Here is a 22,299-nt window from a genome sequence, read left to right on the forward strand (position 1 = left end):
GAGGACTACCATGTACACTGCCACACACCCGTGAGGGAACAGGACAGCAGCTCAGAGGAGGAAACAGCACAGAGGGCCGTCTGGTGACGCCCCGAGGTCCTACTGCTTAGCCAAAGAGCCAGCCCTTGGTCCAACACTTAGTCCCAGCAGAGCAGGGCACGGACCTCACCTCTCGGGCAGCACCCAGCCGACCCCTCCTCCTGCCTGGAGCCCATAGAGCCACTCATCATCCACGGGGCAGACACTGAGCCCACATTACAGGACAGCAGCAGTCAGCGTGAGAGGAAATGGAGTTCTGAGCACGAGGGCTGGCTGGGAGGGTGCTGTCTCCCGGCCTGGCCTCTCCGGGCAGTGGAGCATCCTTCCTGATGCGATGTCTGGTCACGTGGGAGGGAGGAATCACTCCAGTTATTTCCACAGAGAGAAATGAACATGGAGAATTGTTGGCCAAGTATAAAGTGTCTGAGTCAGTAACCAAGTGCACAAGAACAGTCCAAGGTATCTGTTACAGAGGTGGCACCTTCCTCACTAGAGCTGAGAATATAGGAAAGAGCCTGGGATAATTAAAACTGAGAATCCGATGGGGTTGAGACCTAGAGCTCTGAGGAGGGGTGCTGCTCAGCTGGTGCTTGGGGGTGGGGTGCCCTGAGGCTGGTTCTGCAGGCACACCAACAACACTGTAGACCAGATCCACTGCAGTGGCTGGGCACCGCCGTACCCGGGGGGAAGCGGCATTGCTGCTTGTCAGGTGACCTCACAGGGACTGCACATCCTCAAGAAGCCAGTAAGAAGGAGCAAGTCCCTTCTCCCTCTAGCTCTGAGGTCCCCTCCCACGCCATGATAGGAAGACCTGGTGGGGTGCAGCCGGGAATGCATCACAGAGCAGGGCAGAGACAGAGGAGAAGCTGAGAGGCGAGAGTTTAATTACCAGCCCAGTGAGGATGGGAGGAAAGTGTGCCCTGTGTGGATTCTGATTCTGTGGCTCTCCGGGATTCTAGCGAGATCAGATCACTCTAGGTTCCATCCTGAGCCCCTGCTAGTCTGGACATGCCCTGGGCATAGCCCTCCCTCCCAACCCCCTACCCAGAGCTGCTGGCTCAGTGGGAGCCTCCGTCTGCTCCTCTGTAACTTGAGTAAGGGGCAGGAGCACCTCACCCCACCGAACTCCTGTCCTCTCTCCACAGCTCATCAGTGATGGCAGCGTGGTCTGTGCCGAAGCACTCTGGGACCATGTCACCATGGATGACCAGGAACTGGGCTTCAAAGCTGGGGATGTCATCGAAGTAATGGATGCCACCAACAGAGAGTGGTGGTGGGGCCGCGTCGCCGACGGCGAGGGCTGGTTTCCAGCGAGCTTCGTGCGGGTAGGGCCCTGGCCCGAGCTGCTCCCAGGCCCAGAGAGGGCCACCTGTCTCTGCCCCAAAATGCAAGCCTGAAACTGCCCTGGGGTCCAAGATGCTGGGTGTGGACCTCTCCCTTATGGCTGTGCAGAGACTGCAGGACTGGGGCTGGGTGGGTGGCAGTCAGGAATTGTGACCCAGCCTTCCTCCTGCGGAGCCACCACCAGCTCCAGCCCTGGCTCCACCTGGCCGATCCCCCCAGGGGCCCTCAGTGGCCAGAGAAGAATGGGTCAGAAACGATGGGGTGTGGATCCCTCCCACAGGGAGGGGACCTGCGGGTCATCTCAGCTATAACTTTCAGGACAGTCCTGAGACCTGGGGGTGGTTACCTGAGAAACTGAGGCATGGACGAGCTAAGCTTTAATCCAAGAAATCACAGGGAGGGGACCCGGATCCTTCCTCAGCAGCCCTTTGTCTCCATGGAAGGAATCCAAGTGCAGCCTCCGAGAGGCTGCGGAGAGAGCAGTGGAAGGGGTGGTCCGGGCCGTGGTTCATCACTCCTCCTGCACCAGACCTCCTGGAGAAACTGCCCTCTCTGCGCCCCGAGCCTTTCCTAGTTACAGACAGAGCCGGCAGGGCCACCTCACCATCCACTTCCCTCACAAACCCCAGGAGGGCCCAGTAAGAGCAGGGGCTGCGCCAGAACCCCTGGAGTGAGCGTCCGCTGGTTTCAAGCACCGCGGGCGCCCTCAGACCTGTGGTCCCGCGTCCGGCTGGGCATTGTGCGGGTGAGGGGGGAGCATCCTGCCCCAGGCCCCCCAGGCCCCGATGGGCCGATGGCTTCCCGGAGCCTCAGGTGCCCGCCGCCGCCGCCGTGTGGGATGCGGGGCGCCGGCCCCGGAGGGAGGCTGACCGGCCGCATTGCCTGCAGCTGCGGGTGAACCAGGACGAGCCTGCGGACGACGAGGAGCTGGGGACCGGGCACGGCGGGGCCGGGGACGGCGGGGCTGAGGCGCAGAGCAGCAAGGACCAGATGCGGACCAACGTCATCAACGAGATCCTCAGCACCGAGCGGGACTACATCAAGCACCTGCGCGACATCTGCGAGGTGAGGCCCGCGGGCGGGCAGCCAGCCGGCCGGCCGGCCGAGCGGGCGGGGCTGCGAGCGGGGCTGGGAGCCGGGCGCCCAGGGAGGGACCTGACCCCCCGCGCCCCCAGGGCTACATCCGGCAGTGTCGCAAGCGCGCCGACATGTTCAGCGAGGAGCAGCTGCGCACCATCTTCGGGAACATCGAGGACATCTACCGGTGCCAGAAGGCGTTCGTGAAGGCGCTGGAGCAGAAGTTCAACCGGGAGCGACCGCACCTGAGCGAGCTGGGCGCCTGCTTCCTGGAGCACGTGAGCCCGCCCGGCCCGGGACCCCGCCCCCGGACCCCACTCCCCCACCTGCCCAGCTGCCCTCACCCCTCAACACTGCTCTAGAAGCATCTCTGCTTCTGCGGCGCCGGGGGCGTCAAACCAAGTCGGAGAAGGCCCCTCAGAACATCCCCGATTTCATTCAGAAAACTGGCATACGGTCAAAATATCTGCGGAAGGCCCTGCTGAGAAAGCCTGGTGGCCACGGACAGGCGCCTGCCTGACTCGGCAGAGGTCTTTCACGCCCCTGGGCATCGTTGTGCCTGGCTTGTGCCCAGAGAAGTAGGTAGCCCCTGCGCCCAGCTCCAGAAGGAAATGCAGAGGCTCCCCCGCCCCCTCCCCATCACTGCCCGTGGCCCGGGGGCGGGGCGGGGCGGGGCGCCGGAGACGGCCACCCTCACCTCCAGCTGTGCCCGCAGCAAGCGGACTTCCAGATCTACTCCGAATACTGCAACAACCACCCCAACGCCTGCGTGGAGCTGTCTCGGCTCGCCAAGCTCAGCAAGTACGTGTACTTCTTCGAGGCCTGCCGGCTGCTGCAGAAGATGATCGACATCTCCCTGGACGGCTTCCTGCTGACGCCCGTGCAGAAGATATGCAAGTATCCTCTGCAGTTGGCGGAGCTGCTCAAGTACACGCCCCCCCAGCACAGGTAGGAGGGGACGGGGGAGCGGGGCGGCCTGAGGCTCTCTCTTCAAGCCCTGTGTGGTGTGCCAGGCGCCACTGTGGGCACAGCACAGAGGGAAACACACAACAGCCCCTGTGCTCCTGAGCTGTCCATGCTATGGAAGAGCACTGGGTTGGATATTAAGTTCTGCTCTGGAGAGGGTGGGGGTGTGCACTTGATAGCTGGAGAGATGGCTCAGGGGCACAACCCACGGGGGCCCCCAGCCCTCCTCTGCTCTCAATCCTGGAGCCCTCTCCCATCTCTGCTCCACCCCAGGGATTTCAAGGACGTGGAAGCTGCCTTACATGCCATGAAGAACGTGGCCCAGCTCATCAATGAGCGGAAACGGAGACTGGAGAACATCGACAAGATTGCTCAATGGCAGAGCTCCATAGAGGACTGGGAGGTGAGGGCCTGACACCCCGGAGAATACCATGGAAACAGGAGCTGGTCCTCCGCCCCGCCAGCCCGGCCCACCACCGAGCCCCAGGCCTTGAGCGCTGCTCCCAGAGTGCTGCTTCCCAGTGAGGAGCACAGGGCATGTGAGATGCCACCATGCTCCTCCCAGCTTGCAGCCAGCCAGCCTCCGAGGACAGGCTGGGCTCCCAAAAGGTCAGGCTTGCCACAGCATGACCCAAAATGGACTGCCAGCAGTCGGAGCCTCCTGGTTCCATTCTCCTGGCTTGCACAGGCCCCTTGTGTGGGCCAGTCTCACCTCCTAAGGCACCACGGAGGCCTGAACGATGGTGACATTACTGTCCTGTTCTACCTCCACCACCAGCCATAACAATCTGTGAAAATACAGATTTTTGGGCCCCACCCTGGAAATACAGTTAGAATCCCTGGGAGTGGGTCTGAGCGCTGTGGTTTTTGTTTTGGGTGTTTTGATTTTGTTTTCCTGGTGACTGGTTCTGAGGCCCCGCCCTGACGAAGGACCCACACAAAGTCACTCTTCCCGGACTGAACGGCTGCCAACAACTGCGGTTTGCATTCTCCTGGAGGAACTGGAAGGGGCAGGGGTTCATCTGAAAGTCTGAAGTCTGAGAATGGGCCCTCAGGTACTAGGGACACTTAGCTGGAGGAAGACCGCCTTAGCCCCTAAAAGACCCGCCTCAGAGGTGACCTTCAGCTAGGTCTAATGATTCTCTTAAGCAGTACGGTCCAATCAAAGTACCATACGGGCCACACTGGGAACTGTATATGTGCTAGTAGCCATCTTAAAATTGAAAAAAAGAAACAGGTGAAATGAACCTTAATGATGTTTTATTTAACTCATATTCAAAATACCATTTCAACGTGTAATCAACATAAAACATCATTGGTGAAATACTTTTTTTTTTTTAGTTTTTTTTTTTTTGCAGGGGGGTAATTAGGTTTATTATTTTTTTTAATTTTTACAGAGGTACTGGGGCTTGAACCCAGGACCTCGTGCATGCTAAGTATGCAATCTTCCACTGGGCTATACCCTCCCCCAAAATATTCACATTCTTTATTTCATACTAAGTCTTCAGAATCAGTGTATATTTTACTGAGATGACACCTCTATAGCGATTAGCCACATTGCAAGTGCTCACACCACTCGCTACTGTGGGGCCTTGTTTAGCAGACATCCAACTTGTGGGTCAGACCACCTTTTTATTTTTTTTTTTTTTAGGTTTTTTTGGGGGGAGGTAATTAAGTTATTTATTTATTTATTTATTTAATTTATTTTTAGAGGAGGTACTGGGGATTGAACCTAGGACCTTGTGCATGCTAAGCATGTGCTCTACCACTTGAGCTGTACCCCCTCCCCCAAGACCACCCTTCTACTCCCCTCCATTTCCTTGGGCTTCAGGAGCAACCTCTTCCTGCTGCTCGCTGCAGACCCTGGCCTGGTGGGGGCCATGGGCAGGCAGGGCCAGTGCGGACCCCACCCACCCACCCAGCTGGCCAGCAATGGAGGTGGGCCGCAGAGCCCCGCAGAGGGTGCACTCCGCTCACTGCTCCCCTTGGGCCCCCAGGGGGAAGATCTCCTGGTCAGGAGCTCAGAACTCATCCACTCCGGGGAGCTGACTCGTGTCACCCAGCCTCAAGCCAGGAGCCAGCAGAGGATGTTTTTTCTCTTTGACCACCAGCTCATCTACTGTAAGAAGGTACCAGTGTTGCTCCTTCCTGCTGGACAGGCCTGTTCAGAGCAGGAGTGGAGGGGGTGAAGCCAAGGGCTGGAAGCAGCTGTCCAGAGAACAGGAGCCGCCCACACGCAACTCCTCTCTCACGGGGCCCTTCCCTGCTCAGGCCCCTTGGCCGGGGTGGGGCCAGGGCTCTCTACAGAGTGAGCCTGGTAGCCCAGGGCCCAGGGGTTGGTCCTCCCAGTCTGACCAGTGCCCTGTGCTGTTAAGAACACCCTCTTTCCTGACACCCGCCTCCCTGCAGACCTCAGCTTCGTCTCCCCAGCCCCGGGGCCCCTGCTCCCGCAGAACCTCCTCTTGGCGGCTAGCTAGCTTCCACTTCTTCCAAACTTGGTTCAAGCGGCCCTAGCTGGGCAGCCTTCCCAAGTAGACCGGTGCCCCTCTCTGCCCTGCGCCCTGGGCCCTGGCCTCTTGCCTGTTTCCACAAGAGTCTAGGTGTTGAAAGACCCCTAGGCCAGACAGTTAATCAAGGGGGCGAGGCGGGGCCAGCCGGCGGGGCGGGCAGCTCACAGCATTTCTGGCAGGACCTCCTCCGCCGGGACGTGCTGTATTACAAGGGCCGGGTGGACATGGACGGCCTGGAGGTGGTGGACCTGGAGGACGGGAAGGACAAGGAGCTCCATGTGAGCGTCAGGAACGCCTTCCGGCTGCGCTGCGGCCCCACCGGGGAGAGCCACCTGCTGTGCGCCAAGAAGCCCGAGCAGAAGCAGCGCTGGCTCAGGGCCTTCGCCAGGGAGCGGGAGCAGGTGCGGCTGGACCAGGAGACAGGTGCGAGCCCGCTCAGCCTTGCTCCACTGCCAGGCGCGCCTGGCCTTCCACGAGGCTCCGGGACACCTCTTGGTTTCGGCCCCAGGCCTGGGCCTGCTGGCCTGGGGCTGGGGGGTGATGTCCACCACACACGCTCCAAAGGGTGGGGGCCTCTGCTCGGTGGGTGGGAGTGGAGAGGCGCACTGGCCTCCAGAAGCCTTCCCCAACCCCGACCCCTGCCTTCCCTTTCTGTCCTTGGGCCCCTGGCCGTCATACTGGGCAGTGCCCAGGTCGGTTCTTGATCTGGGAGCCTCCGCCCACTACAGTGGGGAGAAAGGACAGTGGTCATGTCAGTGAGTGGTTGGGGGAGAGATGGGGGAAAGGGAGGGAGGCGGTAGGAGGGCCCCCAAGCAGGGCACCAGAGCACCCCTCAGAGCATCTCCTCTGCCTGGGAGGCCCAGGCAGCGGGTGGGTCAGGAAGCGGAGTCTCTAAGGCATGAGGGGATCCCAAACACGGTGGGCGGTGCAGGCACCCAGGACTGCCCCAGTGCCAGGACGGGAGGTACGAGGGCCTGGGATGAAGGAGGTGGAAGGGCAGCTGCATTCTCACAGGGGAGCAGGGGTCTCATTTGCGGTCCCCTCCCAGGCTTCTCCATCACCCAGCTGCAGAGGAAGCAGGCCATGCTGAACGCCAGCAAGCAGCAGGCCCTCGGAAAGCCCAAAGGTAAGAGGGGATGGTCCCACCTCCACCTGTAGCGGCCTTCCACGTTCAAACCCTTCTCTGACCCCGAAAGGATCCTGAGTCCTCAGAGGGGCCCAAGGCCCTTTGCAGGTGTTTGTTTCCAATGGAAGCCGTGTAGGTGCTGGACTCCCACATCAGTCCCTGAGCAGTCGCTTGGCGCCAGTGCTTACTGCCCCAGGGGGACTGCTTCCTGGCAGGCATCCTCACCACCTCCTGCCCAGAAGCCAACAGCCCATTCCTACAGAGATATTTAAGGGGTGCCCGTGCGCAGCTCCAGGCCCCCATCCAGCTCCTCTGCAGCCCAGGCCCACGGGGAAGCAAAGGTGGGCGTGTGAGGCACCCACAAGGGGGCGGCCTCCTGGCTGCCCAGGCACCCCCTCACCCTGCTCTCTCCCCCTGCCCAGCCCTCGGCCGGCCCTACTACCTGACGCGCCAGAAGCACCCGGCCCTGCCCGCCAGCCTGCCCCAGCAACAGGTCTTGGTGCTGGCAGAGCCCAAGCGGAAGCCCTCCACCTTCTGGCACAGCATCAGCCGGCTGGCGCCCTTCCGCAAGTGAGCCCGCGCCCCCGACGGCACCGTCTGGACCTGCCCGGCCAGCGGGCCTCCAGCTCTTCTCGAGGCCCATGGGACCCGGCCCTCCCTCCTCTGCGCATTATGCGAACTGGAAGTTAGCGGGGCTGAGCGTGGGAGGCGCTCAGTGCCCCTATTCGGAGTTTCTTCCCCCACTACTGGGGCACTGAAGACCCAGCTGGAGAGGCAGGCCCCCAGCATGCGAACCTCCCAGCGCCCCCCCAGGCCTGTGGGGGCCTCTCGGGGGCCACAGCCCAGACCACCCACCAGGCCAGCGCGAGAATGGCCGCTTTGGACAGCGAACCATCCCTCCTGCTCCTGTTTCCTCTGGGCAGGAGACCGTCTCTGCCTTCAGCCACCTGCAAAGCCAGGCTGTGTGCCCTCCAACTCTCCACGCAGGCCCCCAGCTGGTGGCCAGGCAGCCTGCGTCCCTGGCGGGTGGGAACCAGAAATTCTGCACACAAAATTGTCTGGCCCAGAATCCGCCAGGTTTTGCCTCCCAGTCCCTCTAGACGCCCCTGGCTGCTGGACACCTATTCACTTGTGATGTGTTTGTTTATAGTGGAAAGAAAACAAAACCGTAGTCAGCTAAATCCTGTCAGGGTTTGTGACTAGTCCACCTGTTGCCGTGGGATGATTCCAGAACCTGGTTCCAGTGTTTTTTTTTTGTTTGTTTGGACTCTTGTTTTCCTAATGATGGAGAAAAAGAATTAGTGACACAGAAAGATTGCCTTACCCTACGTGAGCGTGAGAAGCCATAAGGACTGAGTTCTGTGGCCCAGCATCCAGGACTGACCCACCCGGAGGCTGGTGGGCGTGTGGGTGGAGGGAAGCCCACATCCCACTGAGGGGCGCCTGGAGAGCAGCCGGGGCCTGGCTGGGGGTGCGGAGCGCAGAGCTGCCCCACGGCCCAAGGGAATGAGCAGCATGTACAGTCACTCTTGCACTATACCTTCTCCAAGCCAGAAACCACATTTAATTTCATAAAGAAACTTGTGAAAAATAACCTGGCTGCCAGCCCTTGTTTTCTGTTGGTGTCTGCATTTTCTCCTCCCCAAGCCTGTTACCTGTTTCTGCCCAGGGCCTTTCCTTATCCTGGAGAATTGAGCTTGGGGGAGGGAGGCCCAGTGCTTGAGAGGCGGTGGGGCACTGGGGCTGAGAGCTGTCTCCACCCTCCTTCCCTGGCCTCTCCGTGAGTCTGCTTAGGTGAAGGCAGCAAATGCGAGGTGGGGGGACAGGGGGGACAGGCCGTCTGCCTTCTCTCGGGCTCTCTGGGTCAAAGGGGGAAGAATGCATCCTCTTCCCAGGAGGCCTCGAGCCAGAGGAACAGAAGAGGAGGAGGAAGGGTAGCTCCCCTCCCCTTCCTACCCAGGGAAACAGTCACTGCAATGTGCTGCCTTCACCCCCCTGCACGCGGCAAAGGTCACCAGGGCTGAGCGTGAAACCTCTGGATTTCCTGAACTTGGGAGAAGCTGCACCACCTCCCATCCAGGAGACAGAACCTACGGGGAAAAACCATGAAAACCACAACATGCAACACAAGTCAATCTTTATTGAAAACTGCAGTATTAATACATAACAATTCTTGTTACATAAACGTGCTTTTTTAAGAATTTTAAATCTGAGCTCTTCTACTCATCAGATTGCATAAAAAATTAAAATAGTATGAATTTACACATAATGGAACTGGCTCAGGATGGATGTTCCATTTCTTTGTATCGATTGACACTTTAAATTCAATGCAGAGGTGAGGGGTGCCTTTAACACTGGAAGACGGTGCTGACTTAAGCTTAAAAAAAGTACCAAGAGAATGGTTTAAAAAAACAGTATCTAAAAATCATTAAAAATAAAATAAAAGGAACCGTTTCCTAGTCAGTAACAAGAACCCAGGTGGCTCCCTGGGGCCTCTCCTGAGTGACCGTCACAGCAACCCCGCCATCAGATCCAGCCCAGGTATCCAACTGCCTGGCAGTCTGCACGAGGCCCCCAGGAGACTCTGACAGGACCCGGGAGGCCAAGATGAGTCCTGGGCGCACAGAATGTCCTGAGGCTCACTGCAGGTTCCCTGCAGAGATGCCTGCCTCTCTTCCGTCTCAGGTCCCTCTCAGGTCCCAAGTGACTCAACATTAGTCCTGGGGACTCAAACCAGTTTACCCCAGAGGGTTTCTGTTCTTCAGATGAATAGGGTGCGGAAAGTGACAAGTCCTCTGAAACACCTAGGATCAACTCTGCAACGTCCCACCTGAACAGATCAGACCCTCCTCTGCAGCGTGTCACCTGCAGGCTACTTTCAGAAGGCTCAGGCTGGTAACAAACAGCTCAGGAGGGCAACACCGCCATCTGAGATGTGCTCGAGCCGTGCAGGATGCCGGCCCCCTAGGACAACCCTGCGTCTTTAGAGACCTCTCCCAACTTCGGAAGCACCAAGAGAAGAGCCAGAAGCTGCCCCCCACGTAGCCATGCACCCTTAACCCTGCCCTTGCGCCCATGGGGGCATCAGACGGGCACCCAGGCTGGCAAGGCCCGGGGTGTCCGGCTGCTGCTGCCAGATGGGGAGAAGGTGGCCCAATGGTCAGAGTAATGCTGCTTCCAAAGGCGCCCAGGGACGGGGTAAGAAATCTGGGTCTCCTTTTGAAAGCGGGCCTGTGTCTGCCCTCAGGCAGGCGGGCTCCAGACAGGAGCACACCCCAGGCGCCCGCAGACTCCATCTCCCCCGCCACTGCCAGGCCGCCGCCAGTGCAGCCGGGGAGGGCAGGCGTGCGCTTACCAGGGCCCAGCCCCACCCAGGCCCGGACGGCTCCCGTAAGTGCTACATCTGCACGGCATTCAGGGACAGAGCCACGTGACACAACCGCAGGCCTAACCACCCCACCGAGAACCTGCCGAAAAGACTGAACACGGGACACGGGTTCCGAAAGCGCCTCTGTGCCCGCAACCAGGAAGGGTTACCCCTCAGAGGCAGCCGCTGATGGGGCCATCACTCACTGCCCAGCGTCCAGTCACCCGTCCCAGGGCCAAGCAGGATTTGCATCAGCAGGGAAACACACCTCCTAACCTGGGGGAGAGGCTGTGCGACAAACGGTATCTGTGTTCATAGGAATTAGTTCCTTTACTTGCCTGTCTCAGCTTCTAAACTAAGTGTTAATTCAGCTGAAGGACTCTCAAATTAGGAATGTCACATACAGAAAATGCAGGATTTCTCCACGTGTTCTACTGCTGCGCTTGGGATATCAAATTATGCAACTCTGTGACAGAAGTTCTACTCCTTAACTGATTTTACTGCAACTAAATGCGGCTAAAATTACAACCTATGAGTTTTGTTACTATTCATTATGTCCAGATCCTTACCTGCCAGCCAAGATCTACCTTTCATATTTGCTAGCTGATGCCCTGATAGTTTCCAATTGAAAATATTTCTGCACAGATGTGTTCCACGATGCAAAAGTATTTGATGAAGTCTCCCAACTCAACTTTACACAAGGGAAATAAGATTTTTTTAGAAATCATAGGGGGAAAGTGTTTATAAAGCTGATGTAAACGGGGAAAAAAATGCAACCCACTCTTCTCTTTCTCTTGAAAACATCATTTAAATTCAGTGCTCGTGAAAACACTCACCCTGTGTGTGCCAAGTCTCAGGCAAGCCTGAAGAAACAGTCTGCATAACGTCTATCTTCTTCCCAAACTCAATGACTCCAGCCCTACAGGTAGTCATGAGAGAGAGGGAGAGGGAGAGTGTGTGCGTGCGCGTGCGTTTCCATTCTGTTGTTTGGGGCTTTTTAAAAGCACATACTAAGATGGCACTTTCTCCTAATTTGTTACACTAACCCGGGGAAACTGACTTCCCTGTTACTAGAACAGTTCGGCCCCCGGAACCATTAGGACATATCCATGTTACAAACCATCCGCTATACAGGTGGAATCACCAGCAAAAAGTTGAGGAAGTGGACATAAAACGGTGCGCTTGGGGGAAATGGCTGCTACACACACACACACACACAGACATACACACAAAGTGGGTTAAGTGCTCTTGAAGCAATTTAAAGTTCTTATCATTAAACACACTACGTTACACACATTAGGAATAAAGACTCTTCTGTTTACAATGATCCATGCAAAAATATTCCTAAACTTCTTACAAAATAAAATGTGAAAAAGAAAACTATGCAGAGTACTTACTATAAAAGATAAGGTTACTAGAGGCCCGGGGCCAGGGGTACCACCCAGCACCTGGGGCTGGCCGCCACACCAGTGCCAGGGCCATAGGTAATTAAGGTCCCTCCTACCCGAGGCCCGCAGCCCTTGAAACGACGATGGGGCAGAGCAGGGGTGCCCTGCAGCTCTGACTCCACCTGAGGACACAAATGGACAGACGGACAGACAGACACACGCGCGTGCACACACACACCCCCATCGAGTCAAGCTGGGCACATTTAAGCTGTAAAGTCCTCCTGGTTTCTTATGTACAATATTCAGATTTTAAACACAAAATCCTTTTGTGACAGATCCTGGCAGGCCTTCTGATTCTGCTGGCCCTCTGCTCTGGGCGGGGTGCCCTCAGCTGTAGGAGGAGAGTGCAGAAGGCTCACGGCTTCCCCCCCCCTCCAGGAGCCTCCTCCAGGTGGTCTCAGAGCACAAGTCCCATCAGGTGGATGGGCCTAACCACAGCCAACTGCCTCTCTACAAGAAACTATCCACCTCAAATAAAGGTTTGTTCCCTTTTAATAGTTCTTAAATATACACCTTTCTTCACAACACGCAGCTGAAATCTCTGCCCTCTCTGTGGGAAGGGAGCGCAGCGCTGCCTCCTCCGTCTGTTCTCAGGTGACGCAGACACTTCTTGGGGGAGAAAAAGGGAACGATTCTCTAAGCTAGATAAAGGGGAGGCCAGTAAGTACGTCCTCCAAGTGTGGCTGTTTCTCTCTCACACATCTTCCACCCTAGGAAAATAATTTAGCTCAACACAGGACTTTTCCAATAAAGATACAGGGAAAAAACATCATCTCTATCTGAAAGAGATCTGAACTGAAAATTTAGATAGCAGAGGAAATTGCTTTGCGGACACCTAAACCAACTCTGGCCTGGCCCCCTACTCATCTTTCAAGGTAACCCCTAAGAATGTCCACATTACACGGACCCCACAAAGCTAAATAGCAAGAAAGGGGCGCCCATGACCTTGGCCACACCCCACACAGCGGTGGCCCCTACACTCTCTCCCAGTGCGGTCAGTGTGCCAGGACCAATGGCTGGAAACTCGAAGGCCATGATTCCACCTGGCAACCCACGTCAACCCCAAAAGGCTGAAGAATCATCGAAGAGATTTCAGATGCTCTAGGAAGAAATTCACTTCAATACTTTAAGACTTTGCACACATTACCACAGTGCATGAGTGATACGGGCTGTAAGATACTTGTCCATCCCTTTAGATTTTGCATATGATGTTCTGCATCAGTCACTGCAGGTAGGTTGAGCAAGCTTTGTTTTTGTGTTTGTTGTTTTGAACATGCATTCCACTAGGTATGATTCAGAACAGATTAATACTCCCTTTACATTACAGTTAGCTAAAAAGTTGCCTGGCAGCCCACAAAACAGGATTTGCTCTAAGACCAACCCAGAGTCAGGCGGAGACTGAGGGCGCTGGGGCGGGCTGGGCCGGCCGCAGTAGTGTTTAGCTAAGTGTCGAGAGCATTAAGAAGAGAGTCCTGGTTGGAGGCGCAAGGCCTGCAGCACCAGCTGTGGAACCTCCGGGACGGGGCTGCGCAGCTCCATCCTCGAACCTGGGTGGGGAGAGACACAGACACGGTCACACAGCGTGCCTCCGGCACCACTGCTCTGAAAAAGGGCAGGACTGGGCCCCACAGAGACGTCCAGTTACAAGTGGAATCCTATTTCCTGCAGGAGGCGAGTGGGAGATCAGAGCACAGCCCAGGTGTGCAGCAAAGCGTACGGGGTACCCGGCACGCACTCAACGGTTTCCTTTTCTCTCCTACTCGGCAGGGTCCCAGCAAGGGCACAAATGTAACCACCACATTGCCTCCGGATCAACAGTCAGGCAGCATCTTTCTTGTCAGTCAAGAGCTGGCCCTGGGCTTCCCCGGTCACTTACATTTGCAGGGCAGTCACCACTGAGGGGGCACGTAGCTGTAGGTGGGCGTCCCTGGGGCCCGATACGTGGGCACAGTGACAGGGTGGGGGGCCACAGGAGTGGGGGAGTGGGCGGTCAGCAGGGTACCTGGAAGAAAGAGCAGCATCTCAGTGGAGGGCAGTGCCGGCCACACACCGCTGGCTCTCTGGTCCGGCTACCTTGGACCAGAGCGCTCTGGCCTGGCCCCCCTGGCAAGAAGGGAGGCGCACAGGGGTGGATTCGGGACTCTGGGCCACACACAAGTCAGAGGTTTACACGCCCAGCCAGCCCTGCTCATAACATGCCTGCAAAAGCCCTTGTGTCTCCCCCTCATACACGCACACTCGATTATTTCTGCAGGTGCGATGATTAAAAAAGCATATTCAAGCTTAAAAACGGAGGAAATTTGTCACGTGCTAGAACATGGATGAACCTGGAGGGCGTTATGCTGAGAAGTGAAATAAGTCCGACACGAAAAGACAAACACTGCATGATTCCACTTCTGTGAGGCCCCTGGAGGAGTTGAAGTGACAGCCACAGAAAGGAGAACGGGGGCTGCCAGGGTCTGGGGCCGGGGAAAGGGGAGCTGTGTGATGGGCACAGAGCTTCAGTTCTGCAAGACGAGAGAGCCGTGGAGGTCAGCTTCATGACCGTGCGCTAACACCACTGAACGGTGTACCTGGAGATGGTCAGGGTGGTCATAAACGTGGGAGGGGGAGAGAGGGAGGGAGACGCCAAACCCCGAACCCCGTGGCATCTGAGGACATGAAGATGAGTGTCCTTCCTGTGACTGCAGAAGGCTCGTGGCTTCTGCGTCCATGTGTAGGCAGGCAGCGCCTCACGCCAGGCAGCCTCACCCGGCACCCCCGCGCTCCCTGGCCCAGCTCTGGGTCTCAGATCTGCAGTCTCTGTGCCAGGCTCTCCTTTGCCTTCATCGGTGAGTATGAGAAAACCAAATAAAATAGAGGCTCAGAGCAGAAACACACACAGTATCCTGAGACACCTCTCTCTCTGACACATCTTCCTTACACTGAAGTAAAGTCTAGAAAAACAAAGAGAAAGCGGTATTTTTTTTCTTTTTAAATCACATCCATGGGCAACCACGTGCATGCTGTGTACCTGGTGCCCCTGCTGCAGACAATTCACAAGCCCACAGGAGGGAACCTGGCCACTAGACATTCAATCAAGGCCCCTGGCGCTCTGTGGTTCAAGGGAGATAGGTCTTTCCCGGCAGGGGCCTCAGAGCACCGAGGCTGGCTTTCCCAACCTGGGGAAGTCCTAGGAAATCAAGTCCATGAAGGAGTCCCACAGGCAGCTCGTCTCTGTGAACACAGGACCAGCTTGCCCAGATTGACCAAAACACCACGATGCGGGCAGCTCGGCCTGCACTGGTAGCCCAACTGAAGGCAAGGATGGAGAGGGCCGCCCCCAATCACAAAGGACCCCCTTCCGCACAAGCTGTACGTGCTCACTTTGGGGATCTGGTGATTCCTCATCCCTCCTGCCAGACGCTCACCACAGTGGCCCCATCAAACCCAGAGAGGAAAATCAAATAAAACGGACACATCATGGTCTGCAGGGCAGGTACTAAGCTCCCCCTCCAGTCTCCTCTCAACCAAAAGAAGTGAAGGAGGGGAGGGAAAGAAAAAGAGAACATGCCATTTCTTCCCAGAAGACTCAGCTGTCCTTCCACCGGCCTCCAGCCATGAGAAGGCAAAGCCAAGGCTCGGAGGACGGGAGAGCTCTCCGCGCCAGCTCTCCTGCCATCAGAGAGCAGCGCCCAGCGCCAAGGACTCACCTGCTGACATGGCCATAGTGGTCCCCGCCACCATGCCCATGGTGACCCCGTTGCCTCTGGGCGGAGGGATGGGCGCAGGGTACATGGTTGCCGGCATGCCGTTGGGCTGCACCACCGTGGTGTGGTGGATGACGTGAGGGGGCGCCGCGTACAGGGGCTGCGTGTAGTACGCGCCTTGCTGTGGGGAAGAAGAGAGACAAGTGCCACCAGGGCCCACACCCAGAGCCCCGCTGCCACCGACTCCCCGCACGCAGCGCCCAGGGCCTACCTGTGCGTATGGGCTCTGCTGGGGGTAGGCACTTCGCACGGGATACACGGCCGTCTGGTAGGGGTTGGGGGAGGAGGAGTAGGGCGGCACTGCCCCGCTGGTGGGGGAACAGGACACTTTGTAAGGTGTGCCAGGAGTGTAACCTGAAACAGAGAAGCCCAGCGGCCTTGACTGAAACCCACACTCGGCCGGACACAGGGGAGGACCCAAGTGTGCAACGGGGAGCCAGGCAGTGTTCCAGCCCTGAGCACAGTCAAGTTCCGACACCGCCGGGCCCCGTGCTCCACTAAGATCAGACTGCAGTTCTTACACTTCGCGTGCAAGGGGGGCGTGGGGAGGGGGTTGGGGAGGAGGGAAAAACCAAAGAGAAGGTCTACTGAGAGTAAACTTACATAGGAACAGGAAAGAAGTACCTGTCCTGTTGGGATATAAATTAGGACACCCTTCCAGTGGGGCACAATGTGGCATTGGCCCCATTCCAGTTCTAGAAATTTGTTTTAAATAAGCATGGCACATGAAAAGATGCTCAAACCGCCAGTCATCAGGGAAATGCAAACCAAAACCACAACGAGGCATCACCCCTGACCTGTCAGAATGGCTGTCATCGAAAAGAACACAAATAACAAGTGCTGGTGAGGCTGTGGAGGCAAAGGAAGCCTCTTACACTGCTGGTGAGAATCTGAATTGGTGCAACCACTGTGGAAAACAGTATGGAGGTTCCTCAAAAAAGTAAAAATAGAACCACTATATGACCCAGCAATTCCACTCCTGGGTATTCATCAGAACAAAAATGCTAATTCAAAAAGCTTCATGCGCCCTAATGTTCACAGCAGCATTATTTATAATAGCCAAGATGTTGAAGCAACCGAGGTGCCCATCAACAGATGAGTGGATAAAGAAGATGTGGTATATACAATGTAAAATTACTCAGCCTTAAGAAAGAAAATTTCGCCATTTGCAGCAACATGGATGCACTTGAAAGGTATTATGCTAAGTGAAATAAGTCAGAAAGAGAAAGACAAATACTGTAGGATGTCATTTACATGTGGGATCTGAAAAATACAACAAACTAGTGATTATAAGAAAAAAGAAGCAGACTCACAGATACAGAAAACAAACAAGTGGGTACCAGTGCGGAGGGAAAGGTTGGAGGGACAATATACGCGTGCAGGATTAAAAGACACAAACTATTATGTATAAAATAAGCTATAAGGATGTGCTGTACAACACAGGGAATATAACCAACATTTTATAGTAACTATAAATGGAGTGTAACCTTTGAAACTTGTGAATGACTATTGTACACCTGTAACTTTCATAATACTGTATATCAACTATACTTCAAGAAAAAACAGTAAGAGAAATAAGCATGGATTTGAACAAAGGCTCAGCTGTAAGCATGCTCATCAGTGTTGTTCATTCAGCAAGAAGAAAAGGAAAAGCTTGTCAAACACCAGGGCCGCGGTAAAAAGACTTCTGGGTCTAAAATAGCTGGTTGAACACATATATTTGCCTTTGTCCCCACCCAAAATGACAATAAAGCAGATTAATATAGTAAAAAGATACAAAGCCACACAGATCAAGACAGAAGAACATTTTGGAACCTAAAAGCAGAACTGGAAAGTGACTGAGCAGACTCAAAACAGCTATGCTCTCAGCCAGCAGTGAAGAGGGCCAAGCAGCAGCCTGACGGCAGGAAAGCCCTCCCCGGGACGTGGAGACTGGCAGCGCTTGTTTCCAGGAGCTGAGGAAGGGCTCTGACCTGAAGGAGCGGCTGAGAGGCTGTCTGGTGAGCGGTAAGGCACTCGGCTCCCCTTCCTGACCCCCATCCCAAGCGAGAACAGTTTATTCTCTGGGGAGGGAGAGGGAGGGTCTCTGAAATGTATGTTCACAGCAGCTTTACTCATAATGACTAAATGTCCACCAGCAAACTGTGGTACATCCACGCAACAAAATACTGCTCAACAACCAAAGGTCAGAACTGCAAATACATATAACATGGGGAAAATCTCAAAAAAATACAACATGCGAAAGAAGTCAGACACAGTAACAAGGCTAGGTCCACCGGTATGAAGCTCCAGGAAAGACCGACCTCATCTACAGTGGCAGGAAACCAGCCAGGGGTGCCGGGGGGCCAGCGGGCGGGAGGGTACCACTAGGGGGAATGGAGTTACCTGATGGTGGCACTGCCACTCATCTGTGCACATCGGGCTAAACACAGCCAACTCCACTTGTAAGAATGACTTGTATGTAAATTATACCTCAATAAAACTGCCTCCTAAAAAAGTCTGAGAAATCACTTGTCATTCACTACCACTGCTGACACGGAGGTGCGCTCACGTGAGGGGCCCGTGGAACAGTCCAGCTTCCATAAATCTGCAGATGCACTTCCCACAGGGCCCAACCATTCATTCCTAGATATTGTCCCTAGAAGAATGAAAACAGGTGCCCACAATCAGACCTGTAAAAAACGTTCACCAGTCTTATTCATAAGAGCCAAAAAATGGGAAATAATTCAAATCTTTATCAACAGGAAAACGGGTAAATCATGACACATCCGTATAAATACTACTCAGTAAAAAGGAAAAAACCTGGATGAATCTCAGACCAGGCCCGGACACAGAGCACACACCGCAGGAGCTCATCTTCAGCCCCTCACAAGTAAAGCCAGCTGTGGTGACGGAAATCTGGGGTAGCGGGAGTGACGGCTTGGAGAGGGCGGAAGGAAAGCCTGGGACAATGGAAGTGCTCGCTTTTGTGTTACAGGTGGTGGCAACATGTGTGTGACAACTGTCAAAATCCATCCAACTCAACATTAATATGTGGGTCTTCTGCATAAATTATACCTCAAATTTAAAAATGAACTGAGTACTAAAAAAATTAAACGTTAGAAATTTTAAACCACTTTACTGGACTGTGTTTAGCAATGTACGTGTATTTTGTTTTTAATTTAAAAGAGAAAAAGAGAATGAATGACTCCCAGGATATACACGTTTTTTTTAAACCACAAGAAAGAAGCTGCCCTTTCCTCCAAGGGACCAAGTCAGTCCTGGAGATCCTAGTCAGAGCCGCCACGCACCTCGTGTCCCTGGGTTCACCAAGACCTTAATTATGACCTTAATGCTTTCTCCTTTACTCCCCAGAATGCCCCTTGTGGCGTTCATGAGGAAGACGCTGATACAGGTGCTAAAGCCCAAAGTCACACAGTCCTGTACAGAAGAGCAGTGCTCAGACAAACCCAGACCTGGCCACATCGAGCCTGGACTCCTTTGCCCCTACCAGGTAATTTCCAAGCTCAGCCACTTTCTGTTTTAAGGAGAAAAACATAAAAGAAAATCTCCTAGGTTCCCCAGTATTATTTTTATATTTTAAAATTTCGGATTTTTTTTTAATTGAAGTATAGTAGATTTACAATACTGTGTTAGTTTCAGGGTGAGAATGAAGTGATTCTACTATATATGAATACATATGGGGTTTTTTCTCAGATTATTTTCCATTACAGGTTATTGCAAGATAGTTCCCTGTGCTATAGAGTAGGTCCTTGTTGTTCATCTACTTTATGTACAGTAGTTTGTATCTGTTAATCCCATACTCCTAATTTATCCCTCTCCCTTCCCCTTTGGTAACCATAAATTTGTTTCTGTGTCTGTTTCTGATTTGTATACATTTTCATTTGTATTATTTTTTAGATCCCATATATAAGTAGTATATAATGTTTGTCTACCTCATCAATATGATAATCTCTAGGTCCATCCAGACTGCTGCAAAGGGTAGCATTTTTTATGGCTGAGGAATACTCCATTGTATATATACGCCACACCTTTTTAAGCCAATCATCTGTTGATGGGCACTTGGGTTGTTTCCATGTCTTGGCTACCGTAAATTGCGCTATGAACACTGGGGTGCACGTATATTTTCAAATTAGAGTTTTCATCTCTTCTGGATATATAGTCAGGAGAGAGACTGCAGGATCATATGGTAGCTCTATTTTTAGTTTTTTAAGGGACCTCCATACTGTTTTCCACAGTGGCTGCACCAATACACATTCTTACCACGTTTCCCTACGTTATTTTGAAATTCATTAATTGTTATGTAAGTAAAACCACACACCAAATTTCAATTCCAGTGCCAAGCTAAAAGACAGGAGAGTAAACAGACTCTCAGCTGGGATTTGGAAAAGCAACTCTAAAGACAGGAGCAGGTAAAAACTCCTCCTCCCTGGGTGCTGCGCTAGTCTAAAGAGTCTTAGAAGAGGGACAGACAAGGAAAGCGAGGGCGTCATGGGTATATACATGTTAAAAAAAACTCATCAAATTAAAGCTTTAAATACATGCATTTAATTGTACACCAATTATACCACAATAAGGTAGTAAAATATTTTCTTTAATTATAAAGAAAAAGGTAACAGGAAAGTCATCCATTTCTAACCATGCTTTGATACTCCCAGGAGAAGCTTGATGCAGCTCCTATTTCCCCACAAATGACTGGCTTCAACAGAGAATAGGAAGCGTTGGTGCCCGGTGGCCATACTTGTGACAAGTCACAGCGATGGGAGCACTGCACCAGAGCAGAGTGACTATTCATCACCAACATCACACGACATGCTTGGGGCCAGCCCTGTAGACAAGGTGCTGACTTCGGGGGAAAATCACAAGGAAAGAGACCACCAATAGAGCAGCACTCAGCTGGTCCTGGCTGGCTAAAGCAGGAGCCGGGCTGTCTCAAAAAGGGAAGCCTGTGGATGAAGGCAAAGTACCTTTCGGGACAGCTCCCTCCTCCCCAGCCACCCTCCCCCCACTTCTCAGAACACTGCAGCAGTGGCATGGATGGGTTAACTCACCAGGGAATCCTGCTAAGGGTGGCCATGCTGGCCTGATTAAAACAGATCCTCGCAGGAGTCACTAAACTCACATCAAAAGATATTAGTCTTTTTATAAAACTGTCAGATATTCAAAATACTCATAGAATGAGCGTATTTTGAGAACAAGTGCTAGACTTCAAACTTGAAAATCACATTCAGAATTTCCGGTCCTAGTCAGTTTCATGTGGGTAAAAAGAACATAGCAACAAGGACCCCTTTCTTCGCTGAACAATTAAAAACCATCCGTGACAAGGAGGAAACAAGTGGAAATATAAATACCGATAGTACTAAAGAATTACTGTTATTGTTCAGGTGTGACAGCATGTATTTTTAAATTGTTTTTTAAAGGTAATACTGAAAAACTGATGAAGATGATGTCTGAGATTAGCTTCAAAATACTACAGGGGAAAGTGGCTGGAGCACAGATCAAACGGATCGGCTATAAGCTGGTAACTGCTAAGGCTAGTTATGTGTGAGTGGGCATCATGGTGCTGTGTACTTGTGTGTATCCCTACCTGAAATTTCTCATAATTAAAAGCCTTCAAAGTGTTTAAAAAAGGTTAGGTCGAGTCATGGATTACAAGAGACAAAAGACATAATGAATTCAACTTTATAAACAAATTCAACACGTAAATTTTGAATAGATTCTGTTTTCAATTTTTTTTAATTTTTGGGACAACCGGGCAAATTTACATATGATCTGTTAAACAAAGTGAGGGAATTACTGTTTCTCATGAGTATCTCGCTAAGGAGAAAAACGTCCTCATTACGTTATGTAAAGAGCCACGCTGAAGTCCACAGGACAGGAGCCACAAAGGCTCAGCTCTAAACTGGTTCAGCAAGAAAACAAAAACAAACAATAAAACAAACACACCCTCATCTTTATATGGCAGGTAAAGCATATACGGCAACATGGTAACTGATGACGCTGGGGCTGGGTGCTGTGGGCATTCACTACGCTGTCCTCTCAATTTTTCTGTGTATTTGGAAATCTTTATAGTAAATATGGTGAAAAAAATTCTAATGTCTATAGATGGTGACACACAACTGAGAGAGCCAGCCAGAAAATCTCCCTGGAAACCAGAGTCACGCACCGGCTGAAGGGACGGGGAAGTGGGTGGGACCCCACTGAGAGACATAACATCTTGCCGAAGCCAGGGAGGCGGGGCTCTTCAGCAATCCAACCTGAAAGAGACCTGGCAGCTGGGCACCGGCTGGAAGGACAAATAAGGTAAATATATGCCGCCGTTCCACACGCACAGCCAATGCTCTACAGAAAGTCACGGTTCTTCTATATGATAAACCGAATTCACAAAAAGAGAAGAAAACAGAGAAGCTGTTTGAGGAAGTGAAAACACAAAGGCAACGCATTCATGACCTGAAGAAAAATTTGGGAGAAAGTGGAACCTCTAAACCCCCCACCAGTATTCCTAATAAGAAAGTCCACAACCACTGCGTCACAGTTCAAACTGCACGAAGAGCCCTGAGCTTAGACTGAAGAGATGATGGAAGCTGTCGACCTGAACAGGCTTTTAAGAACACAGTGCGAAACCAAAGTTAGGGAGAGCGAGGCATACACCCCTCCAGAGAGAAGCACTCCT

The 22,299-nt window shown here is 53.3% G+C and overlaps 2 protein-coding genes across 10 annotated transcripts in view; one reads left to right on the forward strand and one right to left on the reverse strand.

Annotated features, from left to right (window-relative positions):
* Nucleotides 1-8,656, forward strand: part of ARHGEF4 (Rho guanine nucleotide exchange factor 4) — a 200,729-nt gene extending 192,073 nt beyond the window's left edge. For 3 of the 4 annotated variants that reach the window (XM_074363416.1, XM_074363417.1, XM_074363418.1), the window contains 9 exons: nucleotides 1,185-1,364; nucleotides 2,272-2,448; nucleotides 2,559-2,738; nucleotides 3,176-3,408; nucleotides 3,700-3,829; nucleotides 5,424-5,555; nucleotides 6,116-6,359; nucleotides 6,985-7,062; nucleotides 7,485-8,656. In XM_074363416.1, the coding sequence (XP_074219517.1) occupies nucleotides 1,185-1,364; nucleotides 2,272-2,448; nucleotides 2,559-2,738; nucleotides 3,176-3,408; nucleotides 3,700-3,829; nucleotides 5,424-5,555; nucleotides 6,116-6,359; nucleotides 6,985-7,062; nucleotides 7,485-7,636 (1,506 nt within the window). In that variant the 3' untranslated portion in view covers nucleotides 7,637-8,656. Of the gene's footprint in view, nucleotides 1-1,184; nucleotides 1,365-2,271; nucleotides 2,449-2,558; nucleotides 3,039-3,175; nucleotides 3,409-3,699; nucleotides 3,830-5,423; nucleotides 5,556-6,115; nucleotides 6,360-6,984; nucleotides 7,063-7,484 lie in introns of those variants that run through there. The other variant, XR_012506933.1, reaches the window with a different exon arrangement.
* A 526-nt stretch (nucleotides 8,657-9,182) lies between these two features.
* The window catches only part of FAM168B (family with sequence similarity 168 member B), a 33,008-nt gene continuing 19,891 nt past the window's right edge, over nucleotides 9,183-22,299 (reverse strand). For 3 of the 6 annotated variants that reach the window (XM_074363422.1, XM_074363421.1, XM_074363423.1), the window contains 4 exons: nucleotides 15,838-15,980; nucleotides 15,570-15,747; nucleotides 13,754-13,879; nucleotides 9,183-13,424 (listed from right to left, as the gene is read on the reverse strand). In XM_074363422.1, coding sequence (XP_074219523.1) covers nucleotides 13,767-13,879; nucleotides 15,570-15,747; nucleotides 15,838-15,980 — 434 coding nt within the window. In that variant the 3' untranslated portion in view covers nucleotides 9,183-13,424; nucleotides 13,754-13,766. Of the gene's footprint in view, nucleotides 13,425-13,753; nucleotides 13,880-15,569; nucleotides 15,981-22,299 lie in introns of all 6 variants that reach the window. The other 3 variants (XM_074363419.1, XM_045506810.2, XM_045506809.2) reach the window with 1 other exon arrangement.

This window comes from Camelus bactrianus, chromosome 5 (assembly GCF_048773025.1).
Source record: "Camelus bactrianus isolate YW-2024 breed Bactrian camel chromosome 5, ASM4877302v1, whole genome shotgun sequence".
NCBI lineage: Eukaryota > Metazoa > Chordata > Mammalia > Artiodactyla > Camelidae > Camelus > Camelus bactrianus.